This window comes from Zonotrichia leucophrys, chromosome 1 (genome assembly GCF_028769735.1).
Source record: "Zonotrichia leucophrys gambelii isolate GWCS_2022_RI chromosome 1, RI_Zleu_2.0, whole genome shotgun sequence".
NCBI lineage: Eukaryota > Metazoa > Chordata > Aves > Passeriformes > Passerellidae > Zonotrichia > Zonotrichia leucophrys.
Genome location: NC_088169.1, coordinates 103553062 through 103573812, shown reverse-complemented (window position 1 = coordinate 103573812; position 20751 = coordinate 103553062). Strand labels below are relative to the sequence as shown.

Here is a 20751-nt window from a genome sequence, read left to right as displayed (position 1 = left end):
ATGAGATTTTCCTCTCCTTCTATTAATGTACAGGGATATGAATCCACCTTCTGATTACCTTTCATCTATATTTATATGCAGCTGAGCTGAGACAGTCTGTATTTAACCTAAAACATTGGTCTGCAAATCATGGTCAGACTTCACATCATTTTTTGTTGAATTAAAAAAATCTGGTCCATCTTATCATCTCTAAACTTCAGTCCTGGGAGGAGAAAGAGCTGCCAAATAAGTGATTATGACATGGTTGGTCATGTGGAGTGACATCAATTAAGAGCTATTTCCTGCTTCATTTATAGTAATAAATAGGTTTGCCTACATGAAGTTGAAGGGATAAAATTTGATCCAAAAAAGCTTTTAGAGTAATATTAAAATGCAGAAAAAAAATTCTAGTGTTTTAATATTAAAATGCAGGAAAAAAATGTAGTGTGTGTGTGTTTTTTTTTATTGTGTGAAAAAAAGCCTATAAATGAACTTGATTCAAAAACAAAAAGAAAAAAAAGAAAAAAAAGAAATAGAAAGAAAAAAAAAAGAAAAAGAAAGGAATCAGTGATCAGTATATAGGCCACCAAAAGCTACATAGCCATATATCCACTGCATCTGCCTTTTCCAAAAGAGAAATAAAAAATACTTACTTTGAAGGATAATCTAAGCTTGTGATAAAAAGAAAATATCATCACGAAAGTATATGTATGTAAAAGTTTTTCAACTTTAGAGCTTTACTGAGCTTTATTTCCTCATCTTGCTACAGTTACTGTAGAATCTACAGGAATTTGCAAAATATATGCTAAAAATATTTCTATAATAAGAATGAGGTGAATTGGAAGGGACCCACAGGAGCATTGAGTTCAATGAAAAAGTTGTCCTGGTTTCAATTAAACCAGGATAGAAATATGTAAGGTCTCCAAAGCAGGATAAACTGAAACAAAAGAGCTCAGGGGCACTTTATGAAATCTGGCATACTATGTTAATTATAGTAGTTTGTTTTTTTTTTAATTAAAGTTTGCATATGAATAGTTTGCAAATGTACTCAAAAAAATTAAATCCTGCAACAAAATTTGATATCGGAGTAATTTCTAATGTATGGAAATCCTTGGAGGGTTTAATGGGTAAGAATTTGACAGCTAGATTATCTCTTAGAAATCTAATGTTTATGTTTCTTTTCTACTTTCAACGCTAAAATTATTGTAGCATTTCTTTTCTAGTTGTATTTACAGTGAGATCTGATTGTCACGATTTTCTGTGGCTACAAATGGTTTATATAGAGGAGAATGAAAGAATTCAAGTCCTCCTGTAAACAAAAATTTATTTTACTTGTTTTTTTGTCTCGCTTTGGTTTTCCCTATTCTTTTTTTCTTTTTTTTAATTATTTTTCCCTAATGTACTACTTAGATTTACTTATTACTATCTGAGAAGTTCATAAATTAAAAAGTCATCCTGATCTCAGTGAAGTTAATGAAAGAGAGCTATTTACACAGTAATATGGGACTCAGTTTAGACACTCTGCTTTAAATATGAAATGAGACTTAGCAGCATGCCTTCATTTCACTTTTCCTCTTGTAGCTTTACACTTTAGATACAATCTATGTATATACAAGCATGAAAACAGATTTATTCCTTGAAAAATTATGAGCAAAATAAAATTTTACTTTTCAAATGAGAAAATAATATTTAATTTCATTGTCATTATGGTATCTCTTGTAAGATTGAAGCACTTAAGTAATGCACTGAACCAGGTCACAGTCCTGGAGTTCTTAGTGGTGAACAGTGAAGAGCCTGCTACTTCTAGCAAAGAGCTATCTCCTCATGTTCCCAACTATTTTCAAGGTCCAGGCATTACAATAGGTCCAGGCAAGGTCCATTTACAAGGTCCAGGCACTGCAAAATAGCTAAAAAGCATTAAAAGCTTTCTAAGTAGGATTATGGGAATTTTTTTTTTATTGGAGATGTATAAATTCCCATTGCACAGCAGAAGGGTTTTGTGTGCTGAGTAATGGCCCATGCAATTTCAGATAGGAGAGAAGTGATCTGTGAAAACACTATGAAACACACCATTAAAAAGTGTGAAAAGTACATAAAAACACACAATTGCTTATCATTGATAATTCTGGTACATGATTTTATATTAATTTGATATATTTAAGATTCAGAAGTGAAAAAGCTTCTGAAATATTTGGTAGAGAGCCACAACAGTTGGTTTTCAAAAATGGGTGAGAAAAATCTGGTGGAATGCAATGGAAAACTAAAAACAAATTCATTGGGGTTGCCTGTTTCATCTTTTCACTAGTAAAGAGTAAAGATAAAAATGATAACTGAGTCACTCTGTCATCTCCCAGGATTTTCTTGATAGCTGACCTTTATTTTGTGAAGCCCTAATCTTTTCCCTTTCCTCTCACTTTCTGTGGTATTCATTCTTCTCCATATACCAACTCTCATCTAAATTGTTTTTATTTGAATGTTTCATAGAATCAGAGAATAGTTTGGATTGGAGGGACTTTAAAGACCAACTAGTTTCAAACACCTGCCGTGGGCAGGGACACCTGCTGCACCCAGTTCCTCAGACCTCCATCCAATCTGGCCTTGAACACTTCATATTTGAATGTTAAATAATAGAAGAGGATATGTAAACAAATATGTTAAATACCAGCCTGTGAGTTGTTCTGTCTCCAATATGATTGCTATTTTTTTGATTGGGTAGAGGTTCTTTGTGAACTGTTATGATTTTATAACAGTTTAAAATGTTATTATTTGATTATTATTAATATTTTAAATGTTATTTTTTTCTAATTATTTAATCCCATCAAGAACAGAAAACATTTGTCACTATGAAAACAAAATTAAATTCTTGGAAATACAAATAGATTGTATCCATTGGGTGCACATCGCATTGGTGCATCCATTGCATTGCATTTGGCCTTTGGAAGCTGGTGATATTCCTGGCTGGGAAATATGCTAAAGCTCAGTAAAAGGATTGAATATGCATAATCAAGGCTCCTGTATACTGATCCCTCTTTTAGAAACACTGTCTAACATCAGGACATAGTTTTATGTCTTATGTATGTATTGACTTATACATGTTAGGTGTAATTTTAGTCATCATAGAATGTTCTTTAAGAAAATTGAACTACTGAAAAAAGGCTTCAAAAAATTCATTCTATTAAAAATAAAAGTTATAAATGTCCTGATAATATTAAAAATGTTGAATTTAAGAAATATGAAGAAAGACTACTAACAGTAATTCACATGGTAACTTGATCCCTAATTGCAATCCCAAATTCCCAAATTAGCAAAGGATCCTGCGTTTTGAATTTCACCAGGAATACCTAATATTTTATTTTTCATTCATTGGACATAATGTTTTATTTTCCAGTGCCCCCTACGATCATTCTGCTGCAGAAGTCCTTCAATGCCACGGCAGATCGAGGAGAGGCAGTAACTCTGTTCTGCAGAGCCACTGGATCGCCTCCCCCTGAGATCACTTGGTACCGGTGAGTTCAGCCCAGGTCTCCCCATCAGAGCACATTGTTTTAATGTGTCCTGATCTTCTAGCACAGTCCATTAAGCTGTGCAACCGTAATTTCTCCACTGAATTCTAAGATAATTTTCTGTCCATTTCTATTCTCATTGCTAAGGCTGGATTAAGCATTAATGTGTGAACAGACTCACAATTTCACAAATTCAATTGCACTCAGGTTGCCAGCGAGGTAAATGCAAAAAGTACCAAAAATACCATATTGCCATTATTTTTTTCATGTGTGAGTGGAAAAGAAACAAGTTCATATCTCAAAAACAGTACAAGAACAATCTAAACACGACTTCTGCACATAAACACACAGATACGTGTTTATCCAATAAATAAATATCCAGTATAGGTCAGGACTACAAATTAAAAAAAAAAGAAGTAACACTTTCCACGTTTGTAAAAACAGATTTTAACCTTCACTCTCTATTTAAATGAGATTCAGAAAGAGGTACAAATTTAGACACTTGTTGGACCCAGGAATGTGTCATTGACTAAGTTTCAGTGTAACTTCATATAATTTTATCAACATAAAATACTTTGAAAATGGAATTGCTTTTAAATCTCATGTGTGTTTTTTTCATAATATCAATGACATGAGCATAGTATAGCTATGCCATTTGGGAGCACTTACCATATAACATTTGTAAAAACTTAAATATCTATTTACTCTGTGTTCTTTCAGTTTCAACAAAGATATGCATCATTTCTGGAATGTAAAGTATCTCAATATCTCAAACCAGTGCACATTTCTATTTTAGACCTGAATAATTTGCATCTACTTACATTACTTCAAGTGGATTAAAAGGTCATCCCATTTTTAAAATGGGCATAGAAATGATTTTCATCAATTCTTCACCTCCTTTGGAACATTTGAACAATGTTAGATTTGGTTTCTCTCTTTTGATATCTTAATCTTGTTATGCCAAAGGTCAGTTGTGAAGTTGAATTTTTCTCTCATGCAATTTGAATCCCAGGAGATATAAATAAATAGAATGCAAAGGTAATTCTTTAATGTGGCTTAGAATTCAAAATTTAGTAAAGAGGAGGAAAAACAAACCCAAAATATTATAGCCCAAATCAAAGAACTCATATTAAATTCAGATCATATTATTTTTATTTGATGTCAGGACATTTTTTAAATTCAAAATTCATAAGAGTTGCCTGAAATCTGCTCTCCTAAATGTCTTTGGTGTATGACAACATGCATCATGGTATATATGAAGGAAGATTACATAAATTTCCACCATTTGTGGATAACTCCATTAGCAGTTGTGGGATTTTTTCCATGTTTTATAAATACCATTGTACACACACAGTCCAAGTGTCTTGGAGAGACACTTATTTCTGTGTTCACTGATCAGAGCCCACTGAAGGATTTCCCTTTGGTTGGACAGCCCTTGAGGAGCTAAATTTTTAAACAATTCATTAAATATTTTTTGTAATGATTTTCCAGAAGCTTTTGAGGTTTGTGGACTGCATATTGAATCATACATGTGCAAACTTCTGTTCTGTTTCTCTTTCAGGAACTATCTCATAATAAGGAATATTGGCTAATGTCCCTCCCTTCCCTTTTGATGTTTTATTTTTCCCCCTTTGATTCTCTTTTAATTTTATCTGATTAAGGTGTAAATTCTTGTTAGTAAAAAATGTTCTTTTTTTTTTTTTATTTGCTGACACTGAGATTTTGTAAAATGATACATCAAAAAGAACATTTATCCATGGGACAATATATTATTATTGATACACAAGCAGGGAAAAAATGAGGAAAGAGAATTCCTTCTATTTTTAGAGAAAGCAAACAATAATAAATGGTATTCTATTCCTAAATTTCTGCATCAAATTTCTGAAATCTCTGTCCTAAAATTTTCAGGTCCATGATTTCATAATCAGATGATCTCTTCTCCTGTCTTTGGTCTTATCTAAAAATTATGTCAAGATAAAGGCCTTGGTTTTCTACAATAGTTCAGCCAGGGATTTTTCAGTAATAAGACTGAGCATAGGAAAACCTGATCAACATATTTTTCTTTATTTTGAGAAAGATCTAGAAAGTATTTTCAATGAATATTAGGGAAGTTTATCTAAACAAATTTATCTAATCTTAATATGCTTGTCATCCACTGAAAAGCTAATTGAATATATTTTTCAGAATAGCAAATTATTCCCTATTTGGTTCTGTTTAGTATTCTTTTTGATGTTGAAAGTAAGTTGGTACTAAGCTCAGTTTTACTGTGTTTCAGTTTTAATAAACAAGTGGAATTATATCTTGAATTTGATAAAGTTTTACTAGTGCTTTTGTAAGGATTATACTTATTTGTCACAGCAAATTAAGGGAATTGTGTTCAGTTTTAAACCCAACCTCACCTTTTATCTATGTGAGTTCAGTCATTTTGTTTAATTTGTCTCAGGTTAAACATTTTTAAAATGGCTTGGTGTAATAAAGTGATTTCATGGAAGCCTGTTTTCTGAATTCTCTGATTAGCTAGGTATAGCTAATGGCCTCAGAGAGATGGTGTTAGATATTCTAACAGAAAATCATAATTATAGCTTTTCCTGATGTCTCATTACAAAACATTCTGAACCATATTCAGTCTCCTGAGGAGCTGTGGAAAAGTACTGACAAAAAGGGTGGTAAATGATTTTTTACTCCATTCTGCTCCAGGATTTTGTCTTCATGGTGTAAAAATTATATCCATGCTTGTTAAGGTGGTTCATGAAGACTGAGGACTTGTGTTTATACATTTCCATGTTCTTCTGCCTTTGTTGCCTTTTAAAATGGGCTCTCACACCCATATTCAATCATTCAGTCAAATGAAGTTTCTTTATTAAGGCCTGCATAATCTGCATCTATTCAAAGGTAGTCTTACAGTCCACTGCTATCTTAGTCAATTGAAAAAGTAAATTTTTTGAATTTTTACTACCCTTGTTTCCTTTTTGATTTCCAATGAACTGATTTTAACAGACCAACTTCAGATAGGCCATAATAAATATCTGTATTTTTAAAATCAGATGACATTACTATTGAAGGGACTCGTGTTGACTGTAAGCAAGATGCTGGACAAAACAATACTATCAAACTTTTAGCTCTTGGCTGGCCAAGAAACTAGCTAATGTGATGAAGTTGAGCTATTTAATTGACCATTTTTATTTCCAGGTGCTGATGAGATTTAGTTTAGATCAATTTGAAATGGATTCATCTGAACTAATATGTCAGTTTTTCTCCAGAAATCCTTTAGTGCAATTATAAAAATTAGTCACTTTGAAATACCTTGTCAAGAAGAAAAGGTCATCAAAGTGATATTTATCAATGTATATATTTTGTTGCTGCTCTATTTCATATATTTATATATTTTATTGATATTTCGTGGACTAAGAGAATCTAATTAATTCTCCATGGCACTGGGACCTCTGTTGAAGCTGATATTACATCAATGTAAAGCATAACCTTCAGAGAGGCAATGCACTAATGGAATTAATTTAACCAGGAGTGAAAGATAAAGATCCTAATGTAACTACAGGTCATGAACTGGAAATCTTTACTCATGTGAATTGTCCTACTGAAAACATTGTTTATAGCTGTGGAGATAATTTACACTGCTAAAGTTTAGCTGGATCAATTTCCTGGTCTTTGCTGACAGGACTTAGAATTATCTCACAAAAGAAATAATCCACTTTAAGTATATTATTCATGTTTTCCTGTTATCCAATATCAACATCAATATGAATCTCTCTGCTCACTAGAGGGTCCAGGGAAATGCTCATATACTCATTTATGCTGAGAAACTGCTATAGATATCAATGATTGTGAAAACAGGTACCTGGAAATTACTTCTAACCTTGAATAAATACTTTTCTCTCCTAAAAGAAATCACCAGGAGTTTTTGGTTGTTTGGGATTTTTTGTTGTTGTTTGTTTATTTATTTGTTGTTGTGTAATGGGTTTGGGTGGCTTTATCTCTTTGTTCTGGTTTTGGTTAAGTTTGGTTTTCTCTAATATAGAAAATCAAGCCTTTCCTGTTCTGTAAAACAGTTTCTGCGATTTTCTTTGGAATGGAAGTGAACAAGTATCATAATAATGTCTTGAAGTTGGTAACTAAGTGGATTATAATTATTTACAAAAACATGTTAGTACTAAGTGCAAACTATGTGGATAACAGGGTACTCCTACTAACAGTTACGATCCTCCCAATGAAAAAACAGTATCCTCACTTTTAGAGAATATATTATTTAGGAAAATATGAAATATATGTAGCTATCATTGTGTGAGAATAAAATGGAAATATTTTTTGTTCAAATCTTGAAAAAAATGTAATGTCCAAAGCTAGGAATATTGAATAAAATATAATTTTTGAGTAATGCCCTCTTGAAAAAGCTGTGTGCAGGCCAAGGTGGCCAAATGGACTGGTCAAGCCTCAATCAGCCCTCAGAATTGCTTGCAGATTTTATTATTTCTGCACCATCTGGTCACAGCTCATTCTAACATCTGGAGACATGCCTGCCTGCTAAGTTGTGGCTAGCCAACAACAACTGAGAGGAAATAATTTGGATGGGTTCTTGATGTGCCAATAGGCTCTACGTGAATGTAATTTAATTTTTTCATAAGTTGCTACATTGTTACTACTGTGAACTGCAGCAGTTACACTTGGAAAATATGCTTTTAATAGTTTCTCACATACAATATACAGCAAATTTCCTTATGCCCTCCCTTGAGTGTAAGCTATATGTAAGAATCCTCTTCACAGCCATTTTTTCTAACATTAGGTCAATATTGAACATTTAAGAATAAAGGTATTATAGTATTTTTATGCATATATATTATATACATTTATGAATAAGGTATTATAGTATTTTTATGCATATATATATATGTATATTTTAACCTGACAAATTATTACATTGTGATTTTTGAGGGTAGTGTAATACTAGTCTCTTCACTCAAATATTATTTTCAGCCTATTGATGCTTCTGTAGCACATTGTTACTGGATGTTAGTGGCTGATTTATACCTTTTTTTTTTATTTTTTAGGAATGGTAAACTTATTGAAGAAAATGAAAAATATGTCCTGAGAGGAAGCAATACACAACTAACAATAAGAGATATAAAAAATATCGATGCAGGTCCTTATATCTGCAATGCTAAAAACAAAGCAGGAAATGACAAAAAACAGACAGTCCTTCAAGTTTTTGGTAAGTACTGCATAATATGGTCCATCTTTCCTTTTAAAATGTAAACAGTAAGGAAATAGGTGTTAATTCGCAATTTTCAGTTCAATAGTATTTCTGCAAGGTGCCTACTGATGCAGCAAAGTGCTTTTTGTATGATTTTACAACTTCTTTTGTCCCTGTTGGCTGCCTAAACCTTTACATCTGAATTTCATTTTGAAAAGGTTATCTTCAGCATTTGCTTTTCTGCTATTCACATGCAGTGTACAATGGAGTGTTAAACAGTTAATTCACTCTGGTTTTAATTTAGAAGTTGACTGCTTGCAAGAAAACCAAGGGGGGAAAGGGGAAGTTCTGAAAAGGGCAAAAAGCAGGTTACCTTGACTTCCAAGCAGTGAGGGTTTTAGTAAAGCAATGCCATGAAGAGGCCTTCCTAATTTTTTTTTTCAATTTATCTTTCTTGATGTCTATTTTTTAATTATACAATTGCAGATGTAGTCACAAAAATGTTGTGTGTGCTGAGCTTCAAAGGATAAAAGTAACAACCTCAAACCCCTTATTTCTCTTTTTATGTTCCCCCACCCCACCTGTGCTAATGATTCCCTCCTTTACATAGAACTGATAATTTATTTGAAGTTTTGTTGAGATATAACCTAGTGAGAGTGAGTATTCGTGAGAATGTCGAAAACATCCCTCAGAATCACTGTGCAAAACAAAAAAGGCTGTCACTTACTTATGAGAAACCTACAAAAATGAATGTCATGGGGTTTATATATATATATATATAATATATATATATAATATATAAATATATATATATATATAAAACATATATATATACATAAACATATATATAATATATATAGAGAGAAATTATCTTTCTCTATTATACAAGCTATATTTAATGTAAATATATAAGTATATATTTACATTAAGTATAGCTTGGATTATAGAGAAAGATAATTTCTATTTCAATAGTTAAATGCCATACTTAAGACGGAATTAATTTAAAAAAACCAAATATTAAGGATTTACCATTAATTCCCAGCTAAACTAATAATAATTTATGAAAGTGAAAGAGTTCTAATGGGAGAGAGTAATCTGATAATTGACATTGAAGGGGGTAGATGTGGTGTTGTATAATGCTGTGGGGCCTGGGAGCCTGAGGCTGAAGCCATGGTGCCAGGTGAACATGGCTGAGCTCCCACACATCCCACTGTCTCCTCTTTGGAAAACTCTTTATGCTGTGTTGTTTCCAGCTCTGCACTCCAGGTGCATTGCCTAAACATTGGGCTGTTGTTCTGAGGTACTCGGGAGTTATTCTCAATTTCTTTTCAAAGGAAAGAAGATGAAATAAAATCTTAAATTTTATCCCAGCCCCAAGAAGTACAGCATCTTGGTTTGGAAAACTGAAATATTTCATTCCACTCCATTTCCAAACTTAAAAATTAGAAATCACTTTCTAATTTTGATATTAATTTAGGGAAATTTCAGTCTGAAACAACTGCGTGTGTTATACAAGTAATTTTAAGTGTGCCTGAAATTTACTTGGTTTCTTCCTTGCCTAGAGCAAGGAAACTTTTTAATGAAAGGGATAGGGAAAAGGAGACACCACACTGGGTGAGGATTTCCTGTATATATATATTTACATCTTTTAGCAACCATTTTTCTGGGGACTCCATGGAAAGAAAAATCCTACTGTTTTAATGGATACAATGAGTTTGTTAAATCCATTATGAACCTACACATCATTAATGTTTCCATGACATCCTAAACTCTTAAATTTCTTAGGTATTTTCTTTCCTGCATGGAAAATACTGTCTTATGTTTAAGTTTGCACAGAATTCTCTAGAGTGTCTCCCACATCTCTGCCCTAAGAGGTTATAGCTAATTTGTAATAGATTTTAATGTCTCCTACAATAAACTTCACTTTTATCTTTTATCTCTTTCACACAGATTATATACAGTCATATATCCAGACAACAAGTACTTATCTTTTTTCCATTAAATGTGTTAAAGAAAGTGTCAGTCTGAAAATGACGAGGCAGATGGCTGGTTATTATAGCTAAATAGTACACAAACAACTTGTTTATGTTAAATTGACCTATTAAATTACATTTTTTTATCTCACTCCATTAGCTTATTTGTCTCACATGTCTGCTATCTTTAATTTTAATTTACAATGCAAACTCCTTAGGGCAACGACTACTGTTTTTACAACACTGCTCTGGCAATGTTAAAATTCATAATAACAGTAATATAACCATAATTTAGTAAAAATAATAGTAACATTATAGAATTCACTACTTAAACTTTCTAGAGCACAGGACTTTTGAATAAACATGCTCATTTTACTGTCATATAATAGCTACATATTTAGTTTCCATACATGACCTAGATTCTTTAGTTTAACTTTAGGTGTTTTTCAGTATCAATGCTAAAACCCCTTCTTTATTCTGATGTAAAATGCTTACTCTGACAATTTTTCTGCAGCTCTGATATATAATGTGGAACCTATAGGCACATGCCCTGCCTTCCCCAGTTCATCTGTATCAGTGCTTTGTTCTAAAAAGAGACAAAAACCCTGTTTCTCTCAGTCTTTGTTGATATGATTTGATTATCTCTGTCTGTCCTCCTCTTATTTGCCATAGTTTTGGGGGGTTTTTTTGTGTCATTAGCAATTACTATCTAAAAGATCTTATCTATGAATGCTTAGAACTTGTGCTAAGGTTTTTAATTCAAATTCATTTATGTTTACTGCTGAACAGCTTTAAACCATAGGTATTCATCCTTCAATTCTTTAAAAATATTCTCTGATTTATCTCTGTTTGGTAGCTATCACTTTCACTTATACTGTTCCACTTTATTTTTTTTCTTTTAATTTTTTTTCTTTATTAGTAGTAACTAGCCACATTTATAAATTTGTGTGTTTACATACATCTAAATTATATTTTTAAATTATGAAATACCACACTTTTACATTTATGGAAAAACCCCAAAAAATTCCAAAAATTACTTAATAAAAAACACTTGATTTAAGAACAGTCAATAAATTCAATTCATTGATGCTTCCTATATCTTCTTACTTTCTCCAAAGTAAACACTAATTTCTTCATCATTCCTTCTCCAAGGTGATGGCAGTAATCTTCATTTATGTTACAATAAAAAATATAATCAGACTAAATGAAATAAAATTAGCTTTAATTAAAGACATACTTGTGCTTAGTATGAATAATGTTTATATTCCTAGGGTTTTCATTTTGTTCGCTCTAGTTTTTTATTTCCATTTCTTTATCACTCAAATACGTGGTTATACAATTTGATGATACTTAGCATTGTGTTTTTCAACAAGTATTCTCTTTTCTGTACTTAGGTCACAGAAAACTACATCTATATGTTTAATAATTTATTTTCCTGGAAAGAAAAAATATTCTTTCTTTAAGCAAAATCAATAAAAAAAAAATTTTAAAGGGAGTTCTAGCATAAGTTAATATGAAGTTCTCTATAAGTGTTTTACCTCCATAATCAGTGAGAGGGCAGTCTGAGTAATATATTATTGTAAAAGTATTTCAATGGCATTTCAGTGGGTTCTGACAAATGACTTCACAAAAATCAAATGAGGGGATACCTCAAAAGCATTACAAAAGACACTTTGTACTTAATGCATTGTTTAAACACATACTAATTTTATTTTCTAGATGCCTTTTTAATTATAATCTGAATGTTGTTTAGTGGAAAAATTTTTTCAGTTTTTTTACATTCAAAATGTAATTTTTGTTGATCATTGAGAAACTGTATGCTGTTATTAATGTACATTTTTGTCATCTGACAGATAGGAGGAAATATAATGGACCTCTCCTATCTTATCCCTCTTGTGTTTATTTTAAATGCTAAAATTCAAAACTTTTATGTTAATTTAGTCCTTCAAAATCCACTCATCTTGGAACCAAAAAGGCTGTCTTGTGCTTCTGAGATTGGGGTGACAAGTTGTCTAAATTTTCCCCTTATTTTCAGTCTTAATGCTGCATTCCTTTATATAGTACCTGGAGCATGCCTTAATAATTTTCTTTTGGGCTTAGCAAGTAAATTTATATGTTATATTTTATACATATTTATATATATATATATATGTATGTATGTATATATAATATACATATATATTTTAATATATATATTATATATAATTCATATACGTATTTAATATGCTTTTTGTGGTTAGTTTTGTTTGTCATGAGATGCTTTTCAGTACATACATGGAAGCATTTCATTTAAATTCACTGATACCTCTGGAAGGAAAATGCCATGGATCTGTGTATGGAGCAATCTGTGCCTGCTCCTCCCAGATATCATAAAGTTCACCAAGTCCAGGTGTAATGTTAGTGATGCCTTGTGAAGGATGACCTGGAACAGAGAATAGGCAGGAGGTAAAGAATAAAGTAGGGATTTATTAAAAGGCCTCAATGGATTCACCTTGGGTAGGAAAAGAGCCCAGCCAGGGCTGCACCCAAGATGAACCCAAAATGGGCATAAAATGGATGCTGGTCATGAGGTCCCACGCTTTTATAAGTTCTGGTCCATTATCATAGTGGAGTTTATTGTCCAGTTACAGCTTTAGATTATGAAGACCCATCCTTCTTGTTTTTCTCTCTTCAGTCCTCTATTGGTTGTGCTCTTGGGCCTGAAATTTGGATCATTTGTCCTTGGTCCCCAGCTAGGGAAGGAATTGTTTTGTCTCCCTACTCTCTGAAGAGAGCTCATCATCCCCTAATATGAAGCTTAGAACTGCACACTAAAGCAGGACAGAATCTGAAAAATACAAAAGCTAAAACCTGAGGCATCATTAGAAGTCCATGTACTTTCTGCATTCCTTTTTCCTCCTTATTACTTCCTCACTTTTTAGGAATAATTCTACTTTTTAAAATAAAAAATATCCAATCTGTAAAGACGGTGATGACAGCTGTCCCAGAAGACAAGTCTTAAACCCTTCTGAGTGTGAAGCAGCAATAGCATTTTGCCATGTTTCAATAACACCATCCAAAGAGAGAGACTCAGTTCATGGTGTGCTAAGTCAGGTCAGCATTTCATACTGGCATGTATGTGAATCCTTATTGTAAAAGGAATCAAATTTCTGAAACCTCTTTCTTGGGTATTTTCATGCTGGGGCCTAGCTTGTTTACTAAACTCAGATGGTACCAGGAGTTTCCAGGAGAATGGGGTTGCAGTTTTGCCACCTGATTCAAACATGTCTGAGCAGGAGGACAGCAGGAAGGGATGATTCCTCCTGGGATGTATTAATCAAGTGATTCATCAGGCAGCCATACAGACATACACCAGGCCTCTCACCAGTACAAGCAAGTTTATATCAAACTGTTTAAAATTATTTTGGTGAAACACAAGCAGGACTATCTCAAGCTTTATATATATATGTTGCTTTCAAGGTTTGATGAAACTCTTCTTTAAAAGGATGGGTAGAAGTCTGTGAATTCAATAAATTGTGTACATTTTCCAAGAAACTGGTTGTAAGCAAAAGCCTCAGACTGCTATCCATGTTCATCATAGGCTTTATGGGGAGGTTGTATGAACACAGCAATGAGACAAATCCAGAATAGTCCAAGGAAGGAATCTGAGAGAAATTTGTTTACTGAGGAAATGTTTGGAAACTGAAAACCAACTTTCTTGGCTCAGAAAACAAACTTTACAATCAGTAAATATTCTTTCTTTATTTGGCATCATCATTTTGCTAATATTTAACAATGCATGTCTAGTAATAATAGTTCCTTACCTTAAATAATTTTAATGAAGTTTAGCTCCTTTCTATATTCAAGCATTCTTTCATTTGAGCCAGGTCATTTACCTTACAAATGTTTCAGCTACATCACAGCATCTATATTTCAAAATTTTTTGTCTGAAGAAAGCAGCAAAACCCTGAAGGCTTCCTGAATTTGCATTCCGAGGCTCTGTATTTTTATTTGCTTTATATTTTCTAGAATAAAAAAGTCAGTTTGAGAATGACCTTATCAATTTAGAAAGAACAGTTAAAAAATTTGAGGCAGGAGGATGAGGGAAATGACTGTTCCAGTATTTCGTCAATACTAGTTTTGGCATTTTCAACTAGTTTTATTTACATGTACACAAATGTATTTTAATATTTTCCAATGTCCAAAATGTCATTGAAAAGTATTCAAACAGTGTAAAAACTTCTAGTCAAGAGTAAGTTATGACTTGTGACCTACAAAAATGAATTAATTAAATAATATCCCCCATATGAGTTCTCTTCTTCCAAGTAATAACTGTCAGCTAGATGTATTTGATGATTAATCAGTGCTTATTCCTTTAAATGTCAGGTACTCTTGTCTAAAATGTCAAACTAAAACTTTTTGTCTTGTAGTGATCCATTTGAAAAAGGTCTTAAAGGAATTCAGAATAAGTCTAAGGTTAAGAATTATTTTTGTGTTTTGCATCATCTTGAGCAAATTACATTGTTCGTCATATTGTCCAGATGGGGAACTCATTTTGATGCAAATAATTATAACTTCTGAGAATTTTTGGCATGAAATACTATGTATGCTCCCTCTTAAAAAAAAAAAAAAAAGCTTTATGTCTGTTATAGCTCATCCTTTTTTTCCAGGAAGGATGATATATTAAAGTAATGAAAGGACAGAACAGTTTCTTTTGTAACCAGGTGTTATGGCTATAGAAATAGAGCACTTGAGTTCCAAGGTGAAATATTTCATGGGCATTTGAATGATCCTGAAAGTGAGAGTAATAATTAAAGTTATTTTGGAACCTAACATAATTATCTTTTGTCTCTAATTCTGGTGGGATTTTTAGGTCTTTCCACTGACATCCCTTTTTGTACCACAGAGAAATTTTGTATTTTCTTGGCCAAACTGATATCCTGATGTAATGATTTGCTTGCTACCTTCTACTGCATCCAAAAAATCTGTATCCAGTTGACATTTCAAGAATTCCTGTTCACTCAGGGTGTTTTCTTTCATCACATGATCTCATTCACCATAGATTATATATTAATGAAGCAGGATTATTAGTTCAGTGCTTTCTTAGGTAAAATGCTATTTGTTTCTCATCTCTATGCAGTAAACACACAATAGTCTATTCATAATACTCAAGGGTGAACAGACAGTAAAGAAGCAACAGAAGGAATATGGAGAAAAGGGTTGAGAAGTGAGACCAAGAATTGTGTGAAGGAATGGATAAAAATTAGGTGCCTACAGATAGCAAGTTTGAGCCTGCTTTTCTTATTCTTCTTGGTGATGCTGAATGTAGCATCTGTGAGACAATACTTAAAACTGAGGAGTCATAAAATGAAGCAGAAGAGTGGACATAAGGAAAACACCCCTCACAGGACAGCCAGGCACTGCAATAGGCTGAGGAGAGGTTGTCTACTCTCTGCTCATGACATTTTTCAAAATAGTGCTTGACAAATCCCCGAACAGCCTGACCTGAACAGGGTCTGTTGATGCTGTGTTAATGAAGGGGTCAAGAAGCTCTCCTGGTGCCCATTCCAACCTGAATGAGCATCTTTCCCATTTTGATCCATGAACATAAGGCAACATTGCTGTTCTCCAGAGCACACACTTTAGTAACCCCTTTAGAAGTCAGATTACATCTCTTTATTTTCTGTTTCATAAGGAATACACCATAGTAGTGCGACCTCAAAAGTGAAGCTCAGAGAAACTACTTGGAAAATACATGTCAGCAAATGTACTTAAAGCTGATGAAGTTAATCTTAAGAGCTGCCCAATTTTTGATTCACTCATGTAAATTTTAGTCACTGCTTTTGGGTGTAAATATATTGAATCATATTCTTATTACAGGATTACATGTTGGGTTTTACATGGGGGATGAGTATCTTCATCAATGTACGAGGGGAATAACTTCAGAGAAACTTATTAATCGTTATATATGAGGTAATATATATGACAAAAAAATTTAATGAAGATACTTGAATGTCATAGAAGAGAGTTATATTCTATGCACTGTACTAATACAGACTTGTATAGATGAATCCTCTATGTGAAAGTATTTACATGTAACCAGAAATTGTATTGTATGCATAAATAACCTGATAAGGTACAGTATAGGTTGAAAGAAGTAGCTGATATGTAATTAAGGCTATAAAGTGGAATGATTTGAAGAATGCAAACAATATCTGGATTTTTAAAAATGTATCTTACCACCAGTTTACTTGGTAAGTTAGGATGAACACCTTTGTATTGGAGGACTCTTAAATTCTCCATAGTGTTAATAACAGTGAAATGTGTTTGTTGCTGGGGAATTTTGTTAAAATCTGTAATTCATGTAGGTCAATGAAATATTGCTAAAGATCAAAGAATGGTAAAAATTCCTATTATTTTTCTGAATAATATGTATTTGAAGACAATTTTAAACCAGTTATTATAGAATCAAAGAATGCCTGAGATAGGAAAGCACCTCTGGAGACCATCTAGCCCAGAGTCACCCAGAGCAGATATCCTGGGACAAATCTAGCTGGGTTTTGGTTATCTCCAGGGAGGGACACTTCACAGCATCCTGGGCAGCTTGTCCATAAGAGGAAAAAAGCACACAAACACAGCCACAAAGCCAGACCCATCCCACTCCACCCCACCAAGGAGGCAGGATGTCCAGCTCATGGGACGTACCGAAATGGTCTCTGTGCAACCTGAGGTCATATTTTGATATTACATTATTTGTGCAGGATCAGTAACGCAATTTGTATTTTTAACAGTGCAGCCTCAAATCATACAACTTAAAAATGAAACCACATTTGAGAATGGGAAAGCAACCCTCATCTGTGAAGCAGAAGGAGAGCCTGTTCCAGAGATTACTTGGAAGAGGGCCATTGATGGAATGACTTTCTCTGAAGGGGACAAGGTAAATCTACCTCTAATATATAAAATACCTAAAATGCATTGTCTGCCTAATCTTCTTCTTGTAAGCAGAAAATTAATTTAGAGACAGATTAATTCTAGATTCCTCTGGAATTAGAAGGAATTGCTATTTTCTAAGGCAGTAAGAGAGACATGGATATTCTAAATTTTAAATTAAAAAAAAGACAAAAGCAGAAAGCAATCAAATGTGTAAAGGCAATTCATCTTTGTAGCTTAAATTGTAATATATAATCCCTACTAATGGTTTCAATTTCATCTTGATTATTATGGCTACACATAGGCCTTCTTCAGAATATTTGGATTCTGTCCAGTAATCCTCAAAATACAGTGAAATTAAAGATATTTTAAATTTAAAAAATCTGAATACTTCATTGTTCTTTATTTCCCACTTCTTTTTTCTTCCAAAATTTTCTGTCACAGAAGAGAAACTGAGCCTATTTTCTCATTTTGTCCCCCCATTTTAATATTTTATTACAAAAGTAAGTTGAGTAGAGAAAGATTGCAGTGTGACAATGGAGAAAGTCAGTCAGTGTGGGAAAAGGAGCTGTAATTAGGTGGAATGGTGAAATGAAAAGGGAATGGTGCAATGCAATTCCTGACTGTGCTTATAGCAAGCTGTGTTTCTACAGAGTTCTCCTTTTTCCCTTTTTAATAATTACTTAAGTACTTGAGCAAGTATTTTCTTTTTCATTTCCTGACATAGACTACAGAATTTATCTGTAGTGGCTGAGGTAAGAGATACCATCTTTCTGGGTAACTAATTAATAATTTGTACTCTAGGTAATTATGTAGTAAAATACTATCTTCTTGCATATTCATAGCTGTTGCTTAAAAAACACACACGGGTGAAAACCTAGATATCAAACATGCTATGAATGGAATTGCATAATTAGTGAGTATTCTCTTATTAATAGGGAATTGCTGTATGTTAAGGAATTATGTATTTTCATTTTTTGTGTTCTAAAGGAGAAGGTCTGCTCTGGTCTTGTCTCTGACTTGACCTTTCCTGGAATTGAGGCAGTTTATGTGAGGCTCTGTCTACCATTTTCCTGTTCTGTGATTTCCACTTTGGAGCAATATAGCAGTATTTATATATTATTTTTTTCTAATAGTTTTGCATTAAGACAAAGCAGTTTCTCTCTTCTTTAAATATTTCAAGTTAAAGGTCATCTTTCTGACTTGCAAAGACCATGCTTTGTTCAAAGGTTACAAATGTTAGCCACTCACTTATGTTTGAAATGTTCCCAAATAAACTTTCAATAAAGGATATTGAAAATGAGAGAAAATAGCAGAAAAAGCTCTAAATGTTGGTGCAGTTGAAACCTGAAATTTATCCAGTGTTTGTGTAAGACAGTCTTATATTCTTAATTCCAGCTGCAGGTGGTTAAACTGATGTGTTGCTGGAATATTCTCTGAAATGTGGTTGAACTCAATAATAGTGATAACCAAATGAAAATCTATATTCACTTCCTACTGGTGTGCTGACAGACTCAATGTGGAAGATAAAAAGAATGAGAATAAATACAGTTATGTGCCTTCCTTTGTTCTTGCCAAAGAAAGAACTCTGTATTGCTCATGGGAGAGTTTTTGCTGATTCTTGAATAAATGTTCTGAAATAGTGATTAGTCCTTGACCTATAAAATTTGCTGCTATATTTGCCCCATGGTCCTCCTGCTCTGGGTTGCCCAAAGCCTGGCTTGTGCTTTCCTACCAAATTAGGTGAATAGGGAACAAAACTAGCAGTGATTAAATTATTGAATAGTTGTTAAATAATACAGCAGTGTTTTGCACACAGAAAGAGAAGGAAAAGGTGAATTGAAGAAATGAAGGTAGAACATAGAACATAGTCTTAAATTGAAAATATTACTTGTATCTGATAACTTTTAAAATAATATCCCATCATTCAACAACATAAATTAAGCATAAACATAAAATTATTTTCTTTATTCAAGGGATTCATATTTTGAATTTTTGTGTCAGTTTTTTCTTGATATCAACTGCACCTTAGTTATAAATTCTGTTGAATTAAGAGTATCTTTAGGGGATGATTTTTTGCACAGAGGATGGAAAAGCTGTTCAAGCAATAATATTAACATAATGATCCTTAAAAGAATACATGAAGTGCTGTTCCTATTTTTTTAATTTTACTTTTATTAACTTTAGAATGTAATTCTTCAATCATATGGTTCTTATTTTACTAAAATGTAAACGTACCTCATGTGGATTAGGAAGACTGCTAAATGTGAGATCATTCTGAGCTTGCATGGATTCAAAATGCTTTCTATCCAATGATAGATCTTATAACTGGGACATAGACTTTCCTGAATTTTGAATTTATTGTGTCCAGAAGAATGGAAAATATGCACCAAAGTCATAGATCAAAGAAGTAACCCAGCTGGGCTTAAGGAGGATAATATTAATGAGTATGAGCTCTATAATTATCTCTTTGGAAAATACAGCTTTGATAAAGGATTTTCAGTACCTCAGAAGTGTGTATTTGAAAGTTGAAGCCAAGTGAGTTCAAACCAGAAGCAAAGAAGCCTTTTCCTCTGTCCTTTTATCATTTAGCTCTTACAACAATCTACCACACAGTGTGTGGTCTCTCTTTCATTAAGAATTTGAAATAAAGGGGTCTTTCCCTTTCCTCTGACTTCTGTGAAAGTTAAATGAGAAGTTTTCCAGGAGGTCACATTAGATGACCTCTGTAATCACTTCTGTGTCTGTATAGCCCATAAATACATGGGGGGTGGGTAAGGCTGAATAAACAAATGGCAGTGAGTGCTGGAAGGTGTTTGTCTCACCATTAAAGGTGTAAAGATGAAAATGGAGGCTTAGTCCGAGGCCACAGCTTCATCTGCTGTTTCAGTGCCAAGCTAAAGCTCTCTGCTTGGAGCCTGTGTCCTTCCAGTCCCTGAATCCCCAGCCCTGCCTGTCCTCATGTGCCAACCTGGCCGTGCCCCTTCCAGCTGGGATTTCAAATGGCAAATTCCCACGGACCACTGTGCATCCAGCAGGCCTGGCCCTTTTCCCAGGGAAAAGAGGAGAAGGCAGGAGAAGAGCTGCTGTTTTTAGAACAGGAGGAAAGATAGTGATTGGATGCAATTTGGCATAATCAGTTATGAAATGGATTTTGGGCATGCACATAGGTCTCTACACACAT

At 33.3% G+C, this 20751-nt stretch overlaps 1 protein-coding gene across 2 annotated transcripts in view; it reads left to right on the top strand.

Annotated features, from left to right (window-relative positions):
• Nucleotides 1–20751, top strand: part of NCAM2 (neural cell adhesion molecule 2) — a 273183-nt gene that overhangs the window by 148068 nt on the left and 104364 nt on the right. For both annotated transcript variants that reach the window (XM_064726512.1, XM_064726521.1), the window contains exons 6-8: nt 3368–3485; nt 8543–8703; nt 17429–17574. In XM_064726512.1, coding sequence (XP_064582582.1) covers nt 3368–3485; nt 8543–8703; nt 17429–17574 — 425 coding nt within the window. The remainder of the gene's footprint in view (nt 1–3367; nt 3486–8542; nt 8704–17428; nt 17575–20751) is intronic.